At 47.2% G+C, this 19,784-nt stretch overlaps 1 protein-coding gene across 5 annotated transcripts in view; it reads right to left on the reverse strand.

The window, feature by feature from the left end:
- Positions 1-19,784, reverse strand: part of ADGRB1 (adhesion G protein-coupled receptor B1) — a 294,612-nt gene that overhangs the window by 87,112 nt on the left and 187,716 nt on the right. For all 5 annotated transcript variants that reach the window (XM_037381503.1, XM_037381502.1, XM_037381500.1 and 2 more), the window contains exon 18: positions 2,205-2,346. In XM_037381503.1, the coding sequence (XP_037237400.1) occupies positions 2,205-2,346 (142 nt within the window). The remainder of the gene's footprint in view (positions 1-2,204; positions 2,347-19,784) is intronic.

Here is a 19,784-nt window from a genome sequence, read left to right on the forward strand (position 1 = left end):
CCGAACACCTAGAGCTGAGGGATAAGCAGTATCTGGCCACACCAAGTTAACCATTTTTTTCCCCTAGCTGCTTAGTTCAATAATACCAAGCACTGTGTGAATATAAAGTCTCTGTTAAAGAAACTTCTGCTTTACCCAAAACAAAACCTCCTTTCTCTCTTTTCACACCTCCTGGTCCTCTGCCCACTTCCAGAAGAAGGATCAGCAGAGGACTTTCACCAGCAGCTCAGCAGCACACCTGGGCTGACTTCATTTCAGGCTTTGCCTTATAAGTATTCCCGCAGCAGACATCACAATTCATATTCTTCAACCACACAACCTCCCTGAACTTTTTCAGGACTGGGTTGCTTGTAACAATAGCACGGAGTCCATCCCATGCGGGACAAGGCTCACCTGTTAATTACTGTGGTAGTCACCACAATGTCTGGAGCAAAACACTTAAGTTGCCGTAGCTTGGGCTGAAGGGTGAAGCCTTGCTGCTGGCAGGACACAGCCCTGCAGGGTCACAGGGCAGGTACAGAGTTGCAGGAGATGGGTCCCAGCTGGCTTGCCTGAGTTCAGCCTGTCCACCTTGAGAAGGCTGGATACCACTCCCGGAGAGCACTAGCCCAGCAGGCTACCTCCCTGCCCACTTGGTTTCACACAGACCCTAGCCTGCCTGCTGGGAAGACAAGGCAACAACGACCCATGGAAGAAGATGAGTGCAGGGACACCAGCATCAATGCAACCAGCTCTTCCCAGGTCCCTTCCAAGCAGGAACGCAGTCCAGGTCCCACCTTCAAGCACCCTTCAACCAGCTCATCTCTACCGAGACCGGAAGCTTGGTGCCTCTCTCAAGAGGACTCCGAGAACGACTCTGCCCAACACCCCAGAGCCCATTTCACAGCGCCGGAGCGGGTGGGCCTACACGGGCCCGGGCAAACACAACCAACGCTGTGTCTTTAAAACCACTTCAGTGCAGATGTTGTTTCCATGGTAACTAGTGGACCAAATACATTAGTGTTTCTAATAATAAACCAAACCTTCATCTTGGAAAATGTGATATCCCCCCTTCCCTTTACCACCATCACCCTTCCTTTCTTCCTTTCCCCTCCCCTTTTGCTGAATTAAGCCAGCATTTAACAAGCAAGGCATAATTAGTAAATAATTGCAAGGGCCCAGTAAGTCCCAGTGCCCAGGCAGATGGAGAAGCACTAGGTGGAAGGGAGCAAAGGGAGCTTTGCTCTGTGAACCTGGGAACTGCCTAAAAAGGGATGAACTACTTAAAAAAAATAATAAATACAAATTTAAAAGCACAAGGTGAAAGAGAGGAACCCGCAAAGCCCCTTTTGACCACCCCAGGGTCCCTTTGGTACCCTGGCACCCACCCCGCTCTCAGACTCAGGGTGCAGCCGCCCAGTGATAATTTCTAGGAATCTCACACTTTTTTCCAGAGGCTCCGTCCGAGACACGGCACCGGCTTCGTGTCACCGACAGCGGCCAAAACTTTCCAACTCCTCCCCTCCACGGTCCCTTATTCCAGACTGGGGACACCCCCCCCCCCCAAAACCCCAAAAGTGGGGGACAGGGAGAAGGACCCCGAGGCAGTGAAAGGGTCATGAGTGAGCTGTGGAGCTGCAGCGGGGAGGGAGGGGGCACGGAGCGATTCCCCCCTAAACCGCTCCCCCCCCCCCCCCCCCCAAAAAAATAAATAATTAAGACACGTGTGAAGAATTCGTGCGTGGGGAACCCACGGGAGTGAATACACCCGGCGGGGGTTGGTCGCCCCCCACGTTTAGCGATATTCATACGCAAAGGCACAGCGCAGGGATGGAGGGATGGGAGGAAGGGGGAAAGCAGTGCAGCAGCAGCAGCCCCGATGTGTCGCTGTGTATGTGTCGTTGTCCCAAAGCTGCGGTCAGGGTCGGGGGGAAGGGGAGAGGAAGGGCGGCGGGGAGGGGGGAGGGGGATGCAAAGCCTCACGGTGTGTCGCCACGCTCCTGGCGACACCGGACTGCAGCAGGGCTCGGGTCCGTCCCCGGTGCCCCTCCTCGCAGGTACGCGGTACCGGAAAGCAGCACGCCGAGGATGCTCCGCTCCATCCCGGTCCCGTCCCCTTCCCTCCGTCTTTATTTCCCCCTGTCCCCCAGTGCCCCCCCACCCCCCCACCCCCGCCTGCTTCTTCCCTCCGCCCCTCCCTCCGCGGCGCGGCCGGCGGGACTCACCATGTCGGGGCTGAGCTGGGCTAAGATGGCGAAGGCGGAGAGCCGGTCACACAGGCACTTGGTCCGGGAGGCGTCGAGCGGGACCGTTCGGCAGCCGCGCCAGGACCAGGCGCCGGGCGGGGAGGCGGAGGCGGAGGCTCGGCTGGAGGGAGGGACGGGGCGGCGGAGCGGGGAGAGAGGGAGAGCGGCCGTCAGGGCGGGCGGGGACGGGCACGGCGCCGCAGGGGGTACCGCGCCCCCACCGACCCCCCCCCTCCCGCCAGCACCCCCGCCCTGGATCTCCCAGTCCCGGTCCTGCTCTGCCCCAGGGTCCGTCCCGCCCTCCATCGTCGCCCACCGTAGAAAAGTCTCCCTCGGTCCCCGGGGCTGCTCTGCCTCACTCTCCCCGTATACAGCTCCCTAACCCTATAGCCCGCAGATCCCACGTATGCATGTAACTGTACAGCCTTATCCCCCACACAGCCACTTTGGGGATGCGTAACCCTATAGCCCTGTGATATACACCCCATATGAGGATGCATAACCCTATAGCCCTATCCCACACATCTCATATACACCTCCTTAACCCTATAGCCCTGCCCCACTTATCCCATATATCATAACCGTATGGCCTCATCCCACACATCTACTGTGTAGATGCATAACGCTATAACCCTGTGACACACACCCCATATGGATAAATATTCCTATAGCCCTGTCCTGTGCAACCCAAATACACTTCATTATCCCTATAACCCTGTCCCACATATCCCACATACAGATGCATAACTCTATACAGCTGTCCCACAGACATGATATACACCTTGCTCCCGCCATAACCCCATCCCTCACCTCATATACCCCCCATACCCCTGCCCCACAGTCCATACAGATGTGGTCCCCATCTAACACCCCCCCCCCCATATAGACCTTCCCCAGCCACATGATCCTCATAGGGGAGTGCACTTCTCCCACACACACTCTCCTCCTCCACCCCACCCCCAATTATTCCACAGGCACCAGTGCCTGCTCCTCCACCCCCCAGGCTGTCCCTCTTCCCTCCTCTTGTTCTGTCACCCCCAGCTCTCCGGGACTAGGGTCTCCATAGGCTGTCATGGGACTCCCCTCAGGCCTTTGTGGCACCCCCAGAGCTCTGAGCATGGCAGGAATGCTCCTGCCTCATTGCCAGAGGGACCTCAAGAGATCAAAGTGCCAGAGTCCCTACTTCTTTATGGCATCCTTTCAGGCTGGGGAAGAGCATCAGAGTGGAGAAGGGGTCACAGGTGTGAAAGACTCCATGTGAATTTGGCCTTCATCCCACAGGCAGGATCATTACATCAGGGAATATTATTACAGACCCATCTCCATGTGAGAACTAAAGGCAAAACCAGGGAAAAGGGGACTCTCATGCTCTGCCTCATGTGCTGGGGTACAGTCATCACCCAAAAAAGTACAGTCATTTTCCACCCATTGCTTCTGTGTCTTGTCCAGACCACTCTCCTGAAATGTGGTCATGTATGGGGTGCGAATGTGCAGAGAGTAAAAGGACAGAAACACGATGGATGGGAAGAAGGTGAGGATCCACGTGGATAACCTGGGCTTCACTGAAACTTGGGACAGTATGTGGAGGCAAAGCAAAAGGACCATATGCCTTCACTAGAAGAACATGGGTGTAAGATGTCCTCTCTACACATCTGACCATCCTCAGAGGAGGGAACCTAGTCAAAAATGCCAGCGGCAAGCTCAAGGCAGCTCCAGATGGAGCCAAGCTGCTCAGTAGCTTTAGGTGTATCACAGATGGCCTGGACTTCTCTGTACTGCTGACTCCAGCAGACCTGCCTTGAGTTGCAAAGAAGTTTTTTGCAGGTCTTGACTCCATGCACACACTGACCCATTCCTCATGCAATGAGGCAGAGTCTCCCCTCACCTCCTTAACCACTGTGCAAAAAAGTAGGGAAAACAGGCTGGGTACCAACAGGATAACAGAGCATCAACACAGGCTGCTGATTCTGTTGTGATTATCTACTCAGATCCAGTTTAACATGTGACACTGAGCCTTCCTGAATCATCTCCGTTTTAAAGCACTTTTCATAATTTATTTTTTTTTTAAAAGAAAGACAGCCAAACCAATTTTACTGTAGAAGTTGTCATCAACATGCAACATTTTTTTTCCAGTGTCCATTCGGGGCTTTCTAAAAGTCTGGACCCTACTGTGTGTCCATCCAGCTGATGGGACATACATCTGCCTTCCCTGGATAGCTGGCTCTTCACTGAGCTAAGTCACATCACCTCCTGAAGACTCTCAGATCCAGCCATTGTTCCTTGGTCTCTTCCCTGCACCTTCCGCAATTCATCAGCACCCTCCTTGGAGGGGACTGAGAGATCCAAGGCCAATCTCAGACGGAACAGGAATTCTCTATTCTCCCCTATATGTACTGCCTATATTTCCAAGAACTGCATTGGCCAGTCATTCTGTTTGTTCACTGTCACCAAGAAAAATGCCTTATTTCTGATGTGTATATAAATAACTGCAAATGCTCAGACTCTACCAAGCAGTTATGTATTCTCATAGAAAGTATTAGTTTAGCTTGACAAGATCTATTTTCCATAAGTTGTTTGCTATTAATTTCTCTGTTTTAATGAGTATGCTATTATTCAATTATAATCATAATATTACCCACAATCCCCTAATTTTTGGATCCCATATCAGATGGTGTGTTATTGTGCCTAAGACAGATGTGAGACGGATTGCTCTGGAGGGTGGCTGTTGTGCTGGCAGACACATGCTCCTCTCTCCAGATTTTTGGGAACACTTCCACCCTTCTTTTACTAAAAAAGCAATGATCCCCAATTAGCCTTAGCCTGCTTTTAGCCTGCAAAATTACTCTGTCTTGTTTCTCTTAAAAACATTGTACTTTATTAGATGATGTATAGCATGTTTTTTAGATGCTGGTGTAATGAAAAGTATTTCATTAGCCTGGGATGTGGATTAAGTAACAAGGCTCTCTTCCAATTACAGAATACAGGCGTTTATTGAAATTTCTGCATTATTATCAATAAATGTCATTTCTAGCTATTAACAAACCAGTATCATTAGGATTTATTTCAGTTTTAGTATACTCTAAATTTTCCTTTTTATTCATCTTAACCAGCCTGAACAATAAAATTCTTCCATCCTTTTTTCTCTTATCTTTTTCAGGCTTTTGATTTGTATTGCTTGCTATCAATTTATCCTTTGTCCTTATCTCTACAACAGCTTTTACTTTCTCTTTAAAACTGAATGTTGTTGGGTTTTTTGTAGATACTGGTTTATTTGTCTTTCCTTGGGTTTTTTTGCTTGTTTGGGTTCTGGTGTTGGGTTTGGGGTTTTTTGGATTTGGAGGGGGGGGTGTTGTTTGTTTAGTTCAGGGGTTTTTAGTGCTTTGGTTATCTTTTTCATTTATAGGTTTGCAGTTATCTAGAAAAGTGCTCTTAAAGAGCTCCTAGTTATCCTTAACTTTTTCTGTTAAAGCAGGCTCTCACAAGGAATAGACATGCTTAAAGCTGTCATTCATCAAACATCAAATATGTGTACGTTGATACACACATACAGTCCCGTTCCCAAGCAATCTGAACTTTCTTGAAATGTGTGAATACAATTGCCGTAACATCACTTTCAATCCCAAAGCCCAGCTTTACTCATTTACCAGCTTTCAGAGTTGAGTAGGACAGATCTGGGCCATGCATCAACAGAAGTAACCTCATCCAAAAGAACAAAGAAAAAAGAAAAGCAAAAGAAATCAGAAAGCCTACCAAAAAAAGGAAGCCCCAGGGAAGGTATCAGAAAACAAGTAACACTCCCTAGATGCTGTGCCTGGCCTCACATGCTTGTGGCAGGAAAGCTGACAGTACAGCAGTGAATGCAATATCAGAATAAAGTCTGTTCGGGGCCAAAGCCACACTTGGCACAGTCTGGTGTCCAATTCTAGATGCACATACAAAAAGATCACATAGCGATATCTAGGCCAGGAAAAAAAAAACAACCCACCAAATTATAATAGCTGCCCTTTGCTCTTATAAGACCTGGTCTGATGCCAGCTTATTTATCCCACTGGATTCAAAGAAATCAGTTGGATCAAAGCCATCCAGTTTTTATGTTAAAAGCTGCTATAAATCATATAAAGGATGGGTGATGTGCAATGTAGTGAGTCAAAAACTTGGTGTAAATCACCTCAGAATAAGTCCAACTATGCCATGTAATAGAAGATTAAAAGGTGGCCCTCATTATTACCAGTTATTATTAATTGATTATTACCAGTTATTAAACTACTCAGAATATTCGAGTGCTTGGTGCACCAAAAAGTCATGTCCATCCCTCTGGCTTTAAGCTCCTTAGAAGAATTCCTCTTCTCTCCTTTCCTTCCTCTTTGCAAATTTGCTTAATTACCTTTTCTCGTTGCCCTGAAATCCTTTTGATATGAACACCTCTGCACCCTTTTGGGATGTGGTTTGGAGCTGGGTTGGAGGAACATATTTGCAAGTAGAAGGACATGCCAGAAGAGTCAACAGCCTCTTTTCACTGTCCACATGCTACTGTGTGGCAAGAGGTGGGCTCAGCTCAGTCTTTAGATTGCTGAGCGAGAGATTTCTTGGGCATTGCACCATCACAAGGACTAAGTGATATGTCATCTAAATGTTTGCTCATTGCTTGACCCACGGCGCTCAGGTGAGGTGCCAGCATTGCCTTATGCCCAGTGTGAACACGATATTATGAACCTTCATTCAAGACTAGCTTCTGGATTCAGCCCGTGTTTCTTTATTTTAAAATTAATTTCTAGTCCACGTGGTTGCTGAGAAACTCCTAAAACCACATGATTCAATTGCAACTGGAAGGCTTCAAACTTAGAGCTGTATTGAAGTGAAATCTCATGAATAATACTAGTCTTGTCATTTTGGGTGGTCCCATTCCTGGCTCCCAAATGTCTGAGCCTGTCCAGCAACATCTGCTGCAAATGACATATCCGCTACCACCAAGAAAGATCTAATGGGATCTTTCCATGGTCCAGGGCATCACATCTGGAGTGTCGGTCTTGTTGGATGCAGACAGCATTCTGCCCACACAAGGGTGTGTAGGTTCAGCCAGCAGCTATTACCAAACACCTCGTAGTTTGGCACAGACTTCAAATCCCGAATGATTTGATCACTGCATTTTGTAATAAGAAGACTGTTTCACTGAGATCTGTTCCAATTACAAAACAGGGATGATACAATAAGGAGATATTGCATATTTGAATGTAAAATACTTTCCTCACGGACCTGATTACAAGCTGTAGAAGAAAGCGGGGTATTAATGAACAGGTCCGTAAGGGGAGCTACATGTGTGTGTTTGTGTGTTCATGCTTGTGTGTACAGGTTTCAGCTGTAGGTCAGTACTAAGCCTTTATCTTCTCAGCAAAAGAACTTTGAGTCTGCAGGAAAGTACACTCAATTTGTAATAGAAAAACCCATGATCACAGCTGAGTGGCAAATAAAAAGAGCAGAATCTGAGTTATTCACAAATATTGAATACAGGTACACTAATAAGGAAGCAGAATTATTTCCAGGCGGTCTCAAGAGGGGAGGGAAGAAAGAGAAACTCTACTAAAGGGAAAATGTGGGCAGAATATTAGAGAACAGTGTATTCAGACTGATTACAAGCCATTCAAAGAGGAATTGTAGAAATCCCCAAACCAGGCTGGCATAAAACACATTGTTCTGGAAGGGTTAGCAGGAAACCTGACAAGTTGGTTCTGCCTGTAATGTCTGTGGTCAGATTTATCTCCAGTGTAATTCCAGTGATGTTCCACAGGAAAATGTTTCACCATATGTTACAACATGACTATGAACATTATTTGAGCACTTGATGGGAAAAAGCAATTAAGTTCTGTCTTGTAGATTTAAATAGGAGCTAAGCACATGCTTAAGGACTTTCTTAAACATCAACGCTCTTCTGAATAGGAATTTGCACAAATGGAGAGCCTTTGTTGTGGGAAGAGGTATGAATCAGAAAAAGCTTTTAAAAATGAGGTGTACGTTTGAGACTTAAATAATACAAATGATCTCCAGAGGTTTCTTCCAACCTCAATGATTCTGTGCTTCTTTGATATTTCTTGCTTCACATGGGCCGTTCCCCCTACGCTAACCAGGCAGGTCATGCAAGTGCTTGGCATGGGTCCAGCTGACAGATTGATTATTAATTTGGAGAACGAGCCAGAGATGAAGTCAAAGTTAATCCTTTTTGTGGGATTCCCAAAAGCGATTTTCATTTCCAGCCAAAGACTGCCCCAGAGTGCCTTTCAAACACTTCAGCTCTGCACAATAGCTCAGGACAAAAAATGTACAATCATTTTTCTGCAGCAAGTGTGTTGGAGTCACCGTTTCTGCAGGACCTCAGGGGTGGATTAAAAAGTGGATGGTTCCCAGGAAAAAGGGACATGAAAAGGCTTGCAGCTTTTGAAAAAAAAAAAAAGGCTGATTAAAAAAAATAATTAAAATAAATCTTTGATTGGCTGCTAAAACCATCACAAAGGATCTGATGCCAGATAGGTAAACACTGAAATATATTAAACACTAAGCTAAAATCAATCTCTAACACTCTAGCTGCTTGAGAGTTTTGGACGCTGTCAGTGCCAAAGCAGTAATTGTGCTTTGGTTAGTTTGGACCTTCCTAAGAACTGAATAAAAGCCACAAAACTGTTTCACAAGGGTCATCCTATTATCCAAGAGATAATTTTGCCTTTCTGCGATCAATCCACTGATTCAAAGCCAGGCTGAGCTCTCAGTTATGCTACTGAAAATCCTGCGAGACATCTCACACATCCAGCAAGTCAGTCTAGGCTTACTGGAGCAAAACCTATCCTCCTAGAGAAATCATGCACTTCTGCATCTGAATTTGAAGTGTAGCACCAGTTTGATCACATCCACGTAACCCAATCTGAAAACTGAAGCTCCAGTGCAATAACCGATTGTCTAGCACTTTTTCTACACTCATTTCAAAGAAATAAAGTGTCAACAACCTCATTTTGCTTGCAGCCCAGAAAGCCAACCATATCCTGGGCTGCACCTAAAGGAGTGTGAGCAGGTCAAGAGAGGTGATCCTGCCCCTCTGCTCTGCTCTCATGAGATCCCACCTGGAGTACTGAGTTCAGCCCTGGAGTCTTCAGTATGAGAAAGCCATGAATGGACCTCTTGGAGTGGGTCCAGAGCAGGGCCACAAAAATTATCAGCAGGATGGAACACCTCTGCCATGAAGAAATGTTGAGAGAGTTGGGGTTGTTCAGGCCGGAGAAGAGAAGGATCCAGGGAGACCTTCTTGCAGCCTTTCAATACTTTAAAAGATGAGAAAGATGAGGACAGGCTCTTTAGCAGGGCATGTAGAGACAGAACAGAGAAGATTCAGAGTAGATATAAGGAAAAATTTTTTTATGATGAGGGTGGTGAAACACTGGCACAGGCTGCCCAGAGAGGAGGCAGATGCCCCATCCCTGGAAACATTCAAGGTCAGGTTGGACGGGACTCTGAGCAGCCCTGATCTAGTTGAAGATGCCCCTGTTCATTGCAGAGGGATTGGGCTAGGTGACCTTTAAAGATACCTTGCCACCCAAACCATTCTATGATTCTATGATAAGGAAACTGAGGCACACGAAGGAGATGTGAATGGATACAGCCCTGTATGAGGGCACCGACAGAGCTGCGGTCTTTGGAGTAATCAGGCACTCCTGAAACTACCGAGCAACATTGCCTCCCAGTCAATAAATGCATCCATACATCCTTTGTCTGGGTTCCTTGGTTTCTTCACAAAAAGAAAAAAATTCAGGTCTCTGGAGCCAGTCTAAAACTTTATGCTCAACTGCTGAGATCGCTCTGTTGCCTTTTTTCTCACCTCTACCCTGACAATGCAAACCTGACATTGAACAAAACAATTTTCTGCGGGTAGGAAAGAATCAATAATCAGATTAGCAACTACTATTAAATTAGCTCTTTAGAAAAAAAAAAAGAAAGTGGGGAAAAAAAGGGGGAAAAGCCTACTATTGATCCAGTTGCTTTGTGAAAGAAAATGAAACCAGAGCAGAAATATTAATTTTACATATTTTTTCTTTTTCTTTCAGAGGTCCCTAATTCCTGGTGTTTTCAGCTGATTTGCTTCTGAACTGACACAAGCAAAATTAAGACAATGGTGATTTATGAAATGATTCATGACCTACGGGAAATGAGGGATATTTGGAATTTTCTCCAGGTCCTTTCCTTTTTGTGTGGGGGGAAGGGAGGGCCGGGAAGAGAAAGTTATAAGCAGGTTAAAAGCAAGGCCTTTTCCCAGCTGTGAATTCATAATCATGGCTAACTGAATTGGAGCATTTTGCAGGGGACAATGTTACTTACTATCTGCAAATTAGCCCCAGAAAAAAGCGAAACAGCCCATATGCAGCATCCAATCTGAAGCCTTAATTAACATAAACAATGTTAAACTGCACAAAGAAATACATATTACCATTGAAATAAAGCATATGGCTCGCTAAATACCCGTAAGATTATCTGGAGATAATCTTTTCAGACACCATAAATACAGCTGATGCTGAGCTGTAATGACTCTCATCAGAAGGCCACACCATCCCACCGGAGAGGAAACTCAGCATTTCCCAACATCATCAGCCTCCTGGGCTTTGGACTCTGCCTTTTAAAATCCAGAGCATGTGGTTGATAATTAATGAACAGCCTCCCCCTTTACATCCCTGCTCAACAGCTCCAGAAGAAGGTCTGAAATGCAGACATCGTCTCTTGCAGATGAAACTTGCGCCACGCCTTGGTCTCTGAAGACCTGCGTCAGTGCCCAGGGAAGGGTGGGGTGGGAGAGGAGAACTTGGCTGCTGGGTCCATATCCTGTGATTGCAATTCCCTTGTACTTCCCTGCCAAACATCCTTTCCCACAGCAATCACAGGACAGATGTTTCATTGGGATGGACCCCCAGAAGGACCACTCTGCCCTGTGTGTCCTACACAGTAAGCCACTGAACAATCCTCAACAAGTGCCACAAATGTAAAAGTTTTGCTACAGGAGACCCGATACCATGGACTACATAGAAAAGTGGAGAAACCAGGCAGTGCTAGTGTCCTTGGTCTTCAATACAGAAACAAATATGAAAATCCCTGTGAGGTGTCACAATATTCAGGTTGCAGAGGAAACCACTTCAACAGCTCCTGCTCATCAAACCAGGGGAAATGTTCCTTCCTGACCCCACTTCTAGTGGTTGCTGAATAATTACAGATCTGATCTCTTCCACAGGATCACAGCTCAGCTTACACACATCAGGAATTTGGCTTGAAGTGTTATGAGCGTTTCCTTTATTTTTATTTTATTATTTATATAGAATGTTTGAAGTCTTTTTGTCTTGTGGATTTTCTCCTTTAAAAGGATGACATTTTCAAGCTCCTCTACAGAACCCTGTGAAATAGAAACAGAAAAGCCTACAGCTCCCTATAATCCCATGACTTCATGGGTTTAAGAAAAAAGAAAAATCATTCTCAGATTTAGCTACACTGCAAACACTGGTATCATCAGGTTGCTTCAAATGTCAGTGGGTGCATGTGACCTTGGACTACTCTCCACAATAGGTCAACATTTTATCCATGTGAGACTTTTGCCTGTGCTCTCAAAATTGTTATTGCTATCCAGACCTAAAAGCACCGTTACAGCAATTCTGTGATCCCTCCAATGTAAGAAGTCCAGGCCATACCTCCTAATCTTATTTTTGGGCAAAGTTGCCCCACTGGAGCTTTCCCACTACACCGGAATATCAGAGAAGCAAATAGTTTATTAGATATCAGGGCTGTCTTGGGAAAAGGGTGGAAACTATCTAAAGGAGCTACTACAAAAGTATCGTAAAGAGAGGCTGGGACTTTCTGAAGTTGACTTTCCCGAGTGGAGGAAAGTGTACCACTGGGACAAGAGCGGAATGGAAAGATGAGCAGTAAGATGGCTGGTCTCATTATCATATAGGGCTCCTTTCCAACAAAGGACAAGGTGAAATCAGTGAGTGATGTATCTGTCTCTCTCCCACCCCTATGTGACATTCACAGCTGCTTATCCAAGGCTTTGCAGGACCATTCTCTTCAGGGGCAGCTCTGCGGGTGTCCTTGACTAGAGAGTTTGCATGCAAGTATTTTGGCAGGTCTTGCAAAGAAAGAACAGGAACCAGGACTGTGCTGAATGGGCTGTCACCCACTTAGTGTACCACCCTGCACAACCCTCCTGAAATCGCCTGGTTCAGCAAACGTGTAGAAAGAGTATGTGTTCCAGCCAGTCACGAAAATGTTCAGCTTACCCTCTCAGCTTCCACATCAGTTTTACAGCTGTAATTTCTCAATTACCACGAAAAGTCTGAGACCTTGTAGACTTGTGGCTGGTTATGCAGTTAGTCCCTCTCATGCTACGAAGACTCAACACTGGATCATAGTCCAAAAGATGGGACTCTGCTTTTCTGTTTAGAAAAAGATGTGGCTCCACACCAGGCATTAACCTGCAGGTGGTCCAGGCAACCCTCTTTCTCTGTCTTGTACCACAGCCAGTCATCCTATGATCATTTCTGAGAAACTGGGAAAGTTTCCTGGTTACACAGAAAACAATATCAAGGTACCAAAGTGATAAGCAGCAGCCTGTGCTTCGCATGTACTGAAAAAGTTCAGGGAAAATTCTCAGAGGAACTGAGCACATTAGCCAAGTACACCATTTTCTATGCCTGGACATCATGGTCCCATGGGAAAGGGAGCTTGGGAAGAAGGTGATAAATGCTTCTGCTGAGTGTACCAGATGCCAAAATAAATGTAAGACATTACAGCCAGTAGTATAACAAGCTGGAAACACTCCCTTTGGCTAGTCAAGGATGTACAAATGCACTTGCTTTAAAGGCAGGGAGAGCAATACAAACACCTGGTAAGAGATATTTCAAACGCTCCTTAGGGTATGGCCAGGCTGCCTCAAACACATCAGCATCTATGTCTTGTTCACTGTTCAGTATGGTATCTTCTTAGATGACCCCAATGGAGCCTAAAATGGCTTGGAGCTCCCTGCCAAACCCTCAGCCAGAGTTCAGGGGAGCAGAAGGATGGTTAGCTGCATGAGGAGATGACCAAAACCATCACCCCATGCTTGCTTAACACAAAATCCTGACAATGACAAAGCAGCAGGCTTGTCCACCTGGGGATTTTGAACATTGCTCTGGTGCATGCAACTGAAAGGAAAAGGGAAAATGAAAGTGTGTTACTAGCTCTGAACAAAGAAACCACTTCACTCCCAGCTCTGGTTGAGATAGAAACATAAAATCATAGAGTCATTTAGGTTGGAAAAGACCTTTGAGATCATCAAGTTGAACCGTTAATCCATGACTGCCAAGTCCACCACTAAACCATGTCTGTAAGTACCACATCTATAGAATCACCATCCCACCACCTCCCTGAACAACACTTTCAGTAAAGAAATGTTTCCTAATATCCAATCTAAACCACCCCAGGCATAATCTGAAGCCATTTCACCTTCTCCTGCTGCTTGTTATCTAGAAAAGCCTGATGCACTCCTGCCTACAGCCTCCTTTCCAGGTAGTTGTAGAGAGCAATAAGGTCCCCCTGAGTCTCCTCCTCTCCAGGCTAAACAGCCTCAGTTCCCTCAGCTGCTCCTCACAAGACTTGTGTTCCAGACCCTTCACCAGCTCCGTTGCCCACCTCTGGACACGCTCCAGGGCCTCAATGTCTTTCTTGTAGTGAGGGGCCCAAACTGAACACAATATTCAAGTTGCAGCCTCTCCAGTGCTGAGCACAGGGGGACGATCACTGCCCTGGTCCTGCTGGCCACACTGTTGCTGATACAAGCCAGGATGCTGTTGGCCTTCTTGGCCACCTGGGCACACTGCTGGCTCATGGTCAGCCAGCTGTCAGCCAGCACACACAGGACCTTTTCCACCAGGCAGCTTTCCAGCCGCTCTGCCCCAAACCTGTAGTGTTACACTGGGTTGCACAGGGTTGTGGTGTGCCAGGTGCAGGACCCGGCACTGAGCTTTGTTGAACCTCATACAGCTGGCCTTGGCCCACCTATCCAGCCTGTCCAGATCCCTCTGCAGAGCCTTCCTACCCTCCAGCAGGTCAACACTCCCCCTACCCTCCACTTTGGTGTCATCTGCAAACTCACTGAGGGTACACTTGATCTCCTCGTCCAGATCATTGATGAAGATATTAAACAGGACTGGACCCAGCACTGAGCCCTGGGGAACACCACTTGTGACCAGCCACGGGCTGGATGTAACTTCGCTCCCTACCGCTCTTCAGGTTCGTCCATCCAGCCAAGTTTTAACCCAGCACAGAGCACACCCATCCAAGCCGTGAGCAGCCAGTTTCTCTGGGAGAATGTTGTGGGAAACACTGTCCAAAGCCTTACTAAGGTCCTGGTAGACAACATCCACAGCCTTTCCCTCATCCACCAAGCAGGTCATCTTGCCATATAACGAGATCAGGTTTGTCAAGCAGGACCTGCCTTTCACAAGCCCATGCTGGCTGGGCCTGATCCCCTGGTTGTCCTGCACATGCTGCATGATGGCACTCAGGATGATCTGCTCCACAATCTTCCCCAGCACCAATGTCAGGCTGACAGGCCTGTGGTTCCCCAGATACTCCTTCCTGCCCTTCTTGTAGATGGGCATCACACTGGCAAACCTCCAGTCTTCTGGGACCTCCCAGATTAGCCAGGACTGTTGACAAACTATGGAGAGTGGCTTGGTGAGCTCCTCTGCCAGCTGTCTCAGCACCCTCGGGTGGATCCCACCCGGGCCCATAGACTGAGGCCTGTCTAAGTGGAGCAGCAGGTCACTGACCGTTTCCTAGTGGACCATGGGGACTTCATTCTGCTCCTCCTTGTCCCTGTCTTCCAGCTCAGGAGGCTGAGTACCCTGAGGGCAACTCATTTTACTACTGAAGACTGAGCAAGGGCATTAAGTACCTCAGCCTCTTCCTCACCCTTTGTGGCAATGTTCTGCACCACATCCAATAAAGGACAAGGATTATCCTTGGCCCTCCTTTTGTTTCTAATGTATTTTGTAAAAACATCTTTTGTTATCTTTTACAGCGGTGGCCAGCCTGAGTTCCAGCTGGGCTTTCGCCTCTCTAATCTTCTCCCTGCATATCCTTGTGACATCCTTATACTCCCCCAATCACTTGTGCTCTCTTTTTTTCAGCATCCCTGTCTCTAAAATGGCCCTAGCAATCTTGATGCTCTTCCCAGCTTGTCATGGCAAAGTCAGGGACAGAGACACAGACTGCCTCTTATCTACCTATAAGCAGCACTTTGCAAAACAGCAAACAAACACTGCTGCCGATGTCCCAGCCCTGTCTCAAAGAGTACAGGAGGCCCCAGGGCCAGGTTGGGAAGAAGGATGGCTCTTTCACCACCAAAATGCTAGCTCCAGGGTATGCTGCTTCTCAGAAACCTAAATCAGAAAATTTTAATGGCTGAGTGCAAGGCTAGTGGATAAAGAGACAAAGAAAAATAAATCAGGCGGATGACAGAGGGGCTGGGAATAGGAAGAGGTAGCAGACGGTAAAAGAAATTAAATCAGGAAGCCAAATTAAGGTGCTGCAGGCAAAGATGAAGATGCTGGATTAAAGATTAACCGTAACCAAGAGGGAGGTGCAGTCCTTTAAAGGTACAAATTACTTCAATGCACTTAGCAAAACCCACACAAATCGCCTAAGAATAAAGTCCTCACAGATGCAACTGGATCACAGTAACAGATATATCTGTATCTGGGAACTCTGGATAGCTTCACACTGCAGTGTTTCCAGCTGAGAAGGGGCATTAAAAGAGCAAAAGCAATCGCCCTAAAAAATGGGAAGTCCCATGCTGGCTGAGGCAAAGGAGATGGAGTGCAAGAAGTCCTTTGAGAAAGGCTTGGCACTGTACAGACAAGGTCTGGGGGTATTTTGAAATTATTCTGAACCCAGGGGAGCTGCTGAGCCCTTTGGGGCTATCTGTTCATTGAGCATTTCCTAATTTATCTCTTGCCAAATAACTCCAAAGGAATGGTGAGCAAGCTCAAAGTGAAAGCATACCTTTCCCACCTGCTTCTTTGCAGCTGAAAGCAAGAGAGGTCAGCAAACATCCCCATCAAACTGCAAGCCAGTGAAGCAGGTCACCCTCGGGCTCAGCCGCTGGGCACAGAAGATACTTGTCCCATCACGACACATTGTGTTTGCACCATTTCACATCATCGCTCTGGGATTGCCGGGAGAAAGGTCGCTTTTGCATTGCCACCTCCTTTTAGCACAAGCAACTCACATTCCACGGTGGAGCATCTAAGACGTGAGAGTACGGAGGTGGGTGGAGGAATTGAGTGGCGGTTGTGGGGTTAAGTTTTTCAAAACCCTGAGGCATTTTTGTCATCTTTCAAACATGTTAATAGAGTTCTCCCAGGCAATACAGACTTGTTAAGGACACAGTAACAGCAGGTTACTTCTGGCTGTGTTAGCCTGCCTGTTGTGGTCCAATCCTGTTCCTCGGATAGACAGAGTTTGGAATCTTGCTGTTACTGGCACAGTTGTCCCATGACCAGAATGCCAGGGAAACACCAAAAATAAAATCAAGACCCACTTCAGGCCTACAGCTGGACATCAGTGAGCTCTGAATCAGGCCTGAGGAGGAATTAGGAGTTCAGAGAGCCAGGTGATAGCAGCAAGAGGCAGGCACACACACACATGCACACAGGGATGCTGCTCTGTAGACGAGAAGGTTTAGTCAGTGTCAGTTCAGCTAGCTGCACTTTTTTCTCTGCCAGTGCTTTTCTTTGCTCTTTCCTTTCCCTTTGGCCTCCTTTTCTTCTGCACTCTGCAAAATGAGCATTTCATGGAAGTGGGGCAGCCAAAAGAAGTGGAGCTGACAGCCCCTTGAATAGGTGGAATGCCTCCCTCATTCCCAGTTCAAATTTCAGAAAGCAACGTCTGCCCATTCCTGAAGGTCATTTGGATTTGGATCCTGGTTCAGGGATGCTGCATTGCTGTTTGCCACCTCCTCGTTGTTATTCTGTGTCTATAGCCACTATAGATTTCTGTCAAATTATATGCTAGTTTGTTACAGGTTTGGGGCGGTAGAGGGTAAGTAAAATGTAAAGCAATCCACAAAAGCCCACCCTGGTGGGACCAGGGTGACTTGTACTTTGTCTTATGTGGGTGTATAAAGGAATCTACTGGAGGATTTGCTTTGGATTTACATTAGCAGAAGAAGAGGAAACCGCTGGGAAATAAAGATGATGCTAATGCAATGAGGGGGCTGGTGTACTATGTCTAAATAAATGCTAATAAATAAATGCTAATGTTTAAGATTGTGCTGCCCCCTCTCCTTGAACAACCTGTTCCCAGCCCTCCTGGGTGCTGATCAGATGGTTTCTCAGCAGTGATCGATGTAAACAGCTCCCTGGTGGGCAGGACCCAGATCAATCAGAGGGAGAGGGTGAGATCCCTCAGCAGGGCTGCGCTGCTCAGCTGGGAACTGAGAGGTGGCTGGATTTGTCGATTCCCTTTCAGCCCCAAGCCACGCTGCTGGGAATGGTACCTTGTCACAATTTGACATGCATGACAGCAGTGAGGATGCAGGGATGCAGAAAGCCACCAATAGCAAAGCTCAGGTTTGTAGTGAAACTAGGGAGCAGTGGAGAAACTTCGCCAGCCTGCTAAAAGCCTGCTGGACTGGCAGGAGGCTGAAACACAAATCAAGCTTAAGACCTGCAAAGCTGGCAGAGGTTTTCCTGCTGGAAGATTTCCCCACCATGCAAGAGCAACGGTTTTATGTGGACAGTGTGACTGTTGTCGGGTCTGCCCTAATTCCTACTTTCCCCTGCCGATGGATCTGGCTGGAAGAAAAGACATGCCTGACTGGCAGGCATAGCACCCCAGCCCTTAGCAAAAAGCAGGAATAAGGAGCAGGTGCTGAGCAGAGCGACACAGATCTGCTTGTGCTTTTCTCAGGAAAGCAGGTCACAGAGGAGGAGGGGGAGTCATTTGCTCTTTGCTGCTGAAAATGTATTTAACCAAAGCTACGCTGGTAACCAAACACTCTGCCAGCCGCTGGAACTCATACAAAGAGGGATTGCTATCAAAACCTTTTAGACCCACTTTCTGCTAATGAAAATGGCTTTCTGAGATGCAGGGTGTGGAAACCTCCCTCCTCCCAGCAACATTTCTTCATTAAGCTTTCTCCTTCCTCCTCCCCATCCTGCCTTATCTCTGTACATCTGGGTAACACAAAGGACAGAGTGCTCCCCAAGAAGCCCAGACAGCAGATTTTATCTCACAGCTCCAGCAACACCCTTACGCTCAGCCAACCAAATTGTCCAAACTGGACAGATGTTGCAGCATCTGTGCAAACTCGCACTCAACTGTCTGCTGTATTTTATGTGCTGAGGTTCAACCAAGTTGCAGTGGCAGGCTTTGGAGGGACTCAAAGAGTATTCATTCAACAGGGAATTTCTGACTTCCCAGTTAGTAGGAAGACATGGAAATACTCCTCAGCTAATTAAATACCTGCCAATTACAAGGCAGCACAAAGGATGACTGTGCTGGCTAAAGCAATCTATACTGAAAAATGTCTGTGCTGTCCCATCTGTGGTTTGCAGCACCGGGAATGGCTTTTATTGCCAAAATTGCCAATTGTGCAACAGAAGGCATAGTCCTAGGGGTGAAGTGTCCTTTTTTTCCTGCCCATTCATTCACCCCGATCTGCCCAACAATAATACGCACACACACCAGTGCCAAACATATCTGCCATTGCCTCCTCCCCTGGCAGACTGATCACTAAAGCCCTGCTTTTGCACCTCCACCTCCTGCAGACCTGTGCAGATTCCTTGGGCTCTGGTTCCATGCTGCAACGTCCTTGCAGAGTGCGAACCAGCTTCTGCTAGTCAAAGGCACTGACTTGTGATACAGCCTTCCACAGAGCCTGGAGGGAGCAGGATTGGGTCTATAGCTCCCAAGCTGGGAAACTCAGCAGTCCTGTTGAGACTTGCTGAGATCTCAGGTATTAAGCTGGTAACAACAAAGTGCACTCAACCCTCTTGGTACTCTCTTTCCTGAGATCTGGCGGAGGTAAAGACTGTGGAAATAAGCCAGCTAGTATCACCACCGCAGCTGAAATGCAGAATCCCAGCAGGAAGCTTTTGTCTTCTGGTTCAGCAGAGCTGCACATTGCCAGGGTGTTGCCTCCAAAAGCCAAGCTGGCACCTGGAGCCAGGAGCCTCCAAAAAAGGAGATCAACCTGGACTTGCAGAGGGTGAATAAGGGGGATTCCTGCTGCTGCAGCTCTCTCCAGCCCAGCTGGGAAAGTGGGGACAGGGAAATGTCCAGAGGAGAGAAGCAAATGACCATCAGCAATAGAAATAAAGTTGCTCAGCTTTTCCCTAAGGAATAAATAGTGGAGACTTCTGGAGATCAAAGGGCATCCAAGTGTATGCATGTGTGTGTAGAGGCAATGAAGTCGATCAGAACATTTTATTTGACACTCAGGGGTCCTGAAGGGGAAAAGGTTTGGAAACCACAGTGCTAAGGCGTGTGCTGGTA

The sequence above is a fragment of the Falco rusticolus genome, chromosome 3, assembly GCF_015220075.1.
Source record: "Falco rusticolus isolate bFalRus1 chromosome 3, bFalRus1.pri, whole genome shotgun sequence".
In the NCBI taxonomy this organism is placed as follows: domain Eukaryota; kingdom Metazoa; phylum Chordata; class Aves; order Falconiformes; family Falconidae; genus Falco; species Falco rusticolus.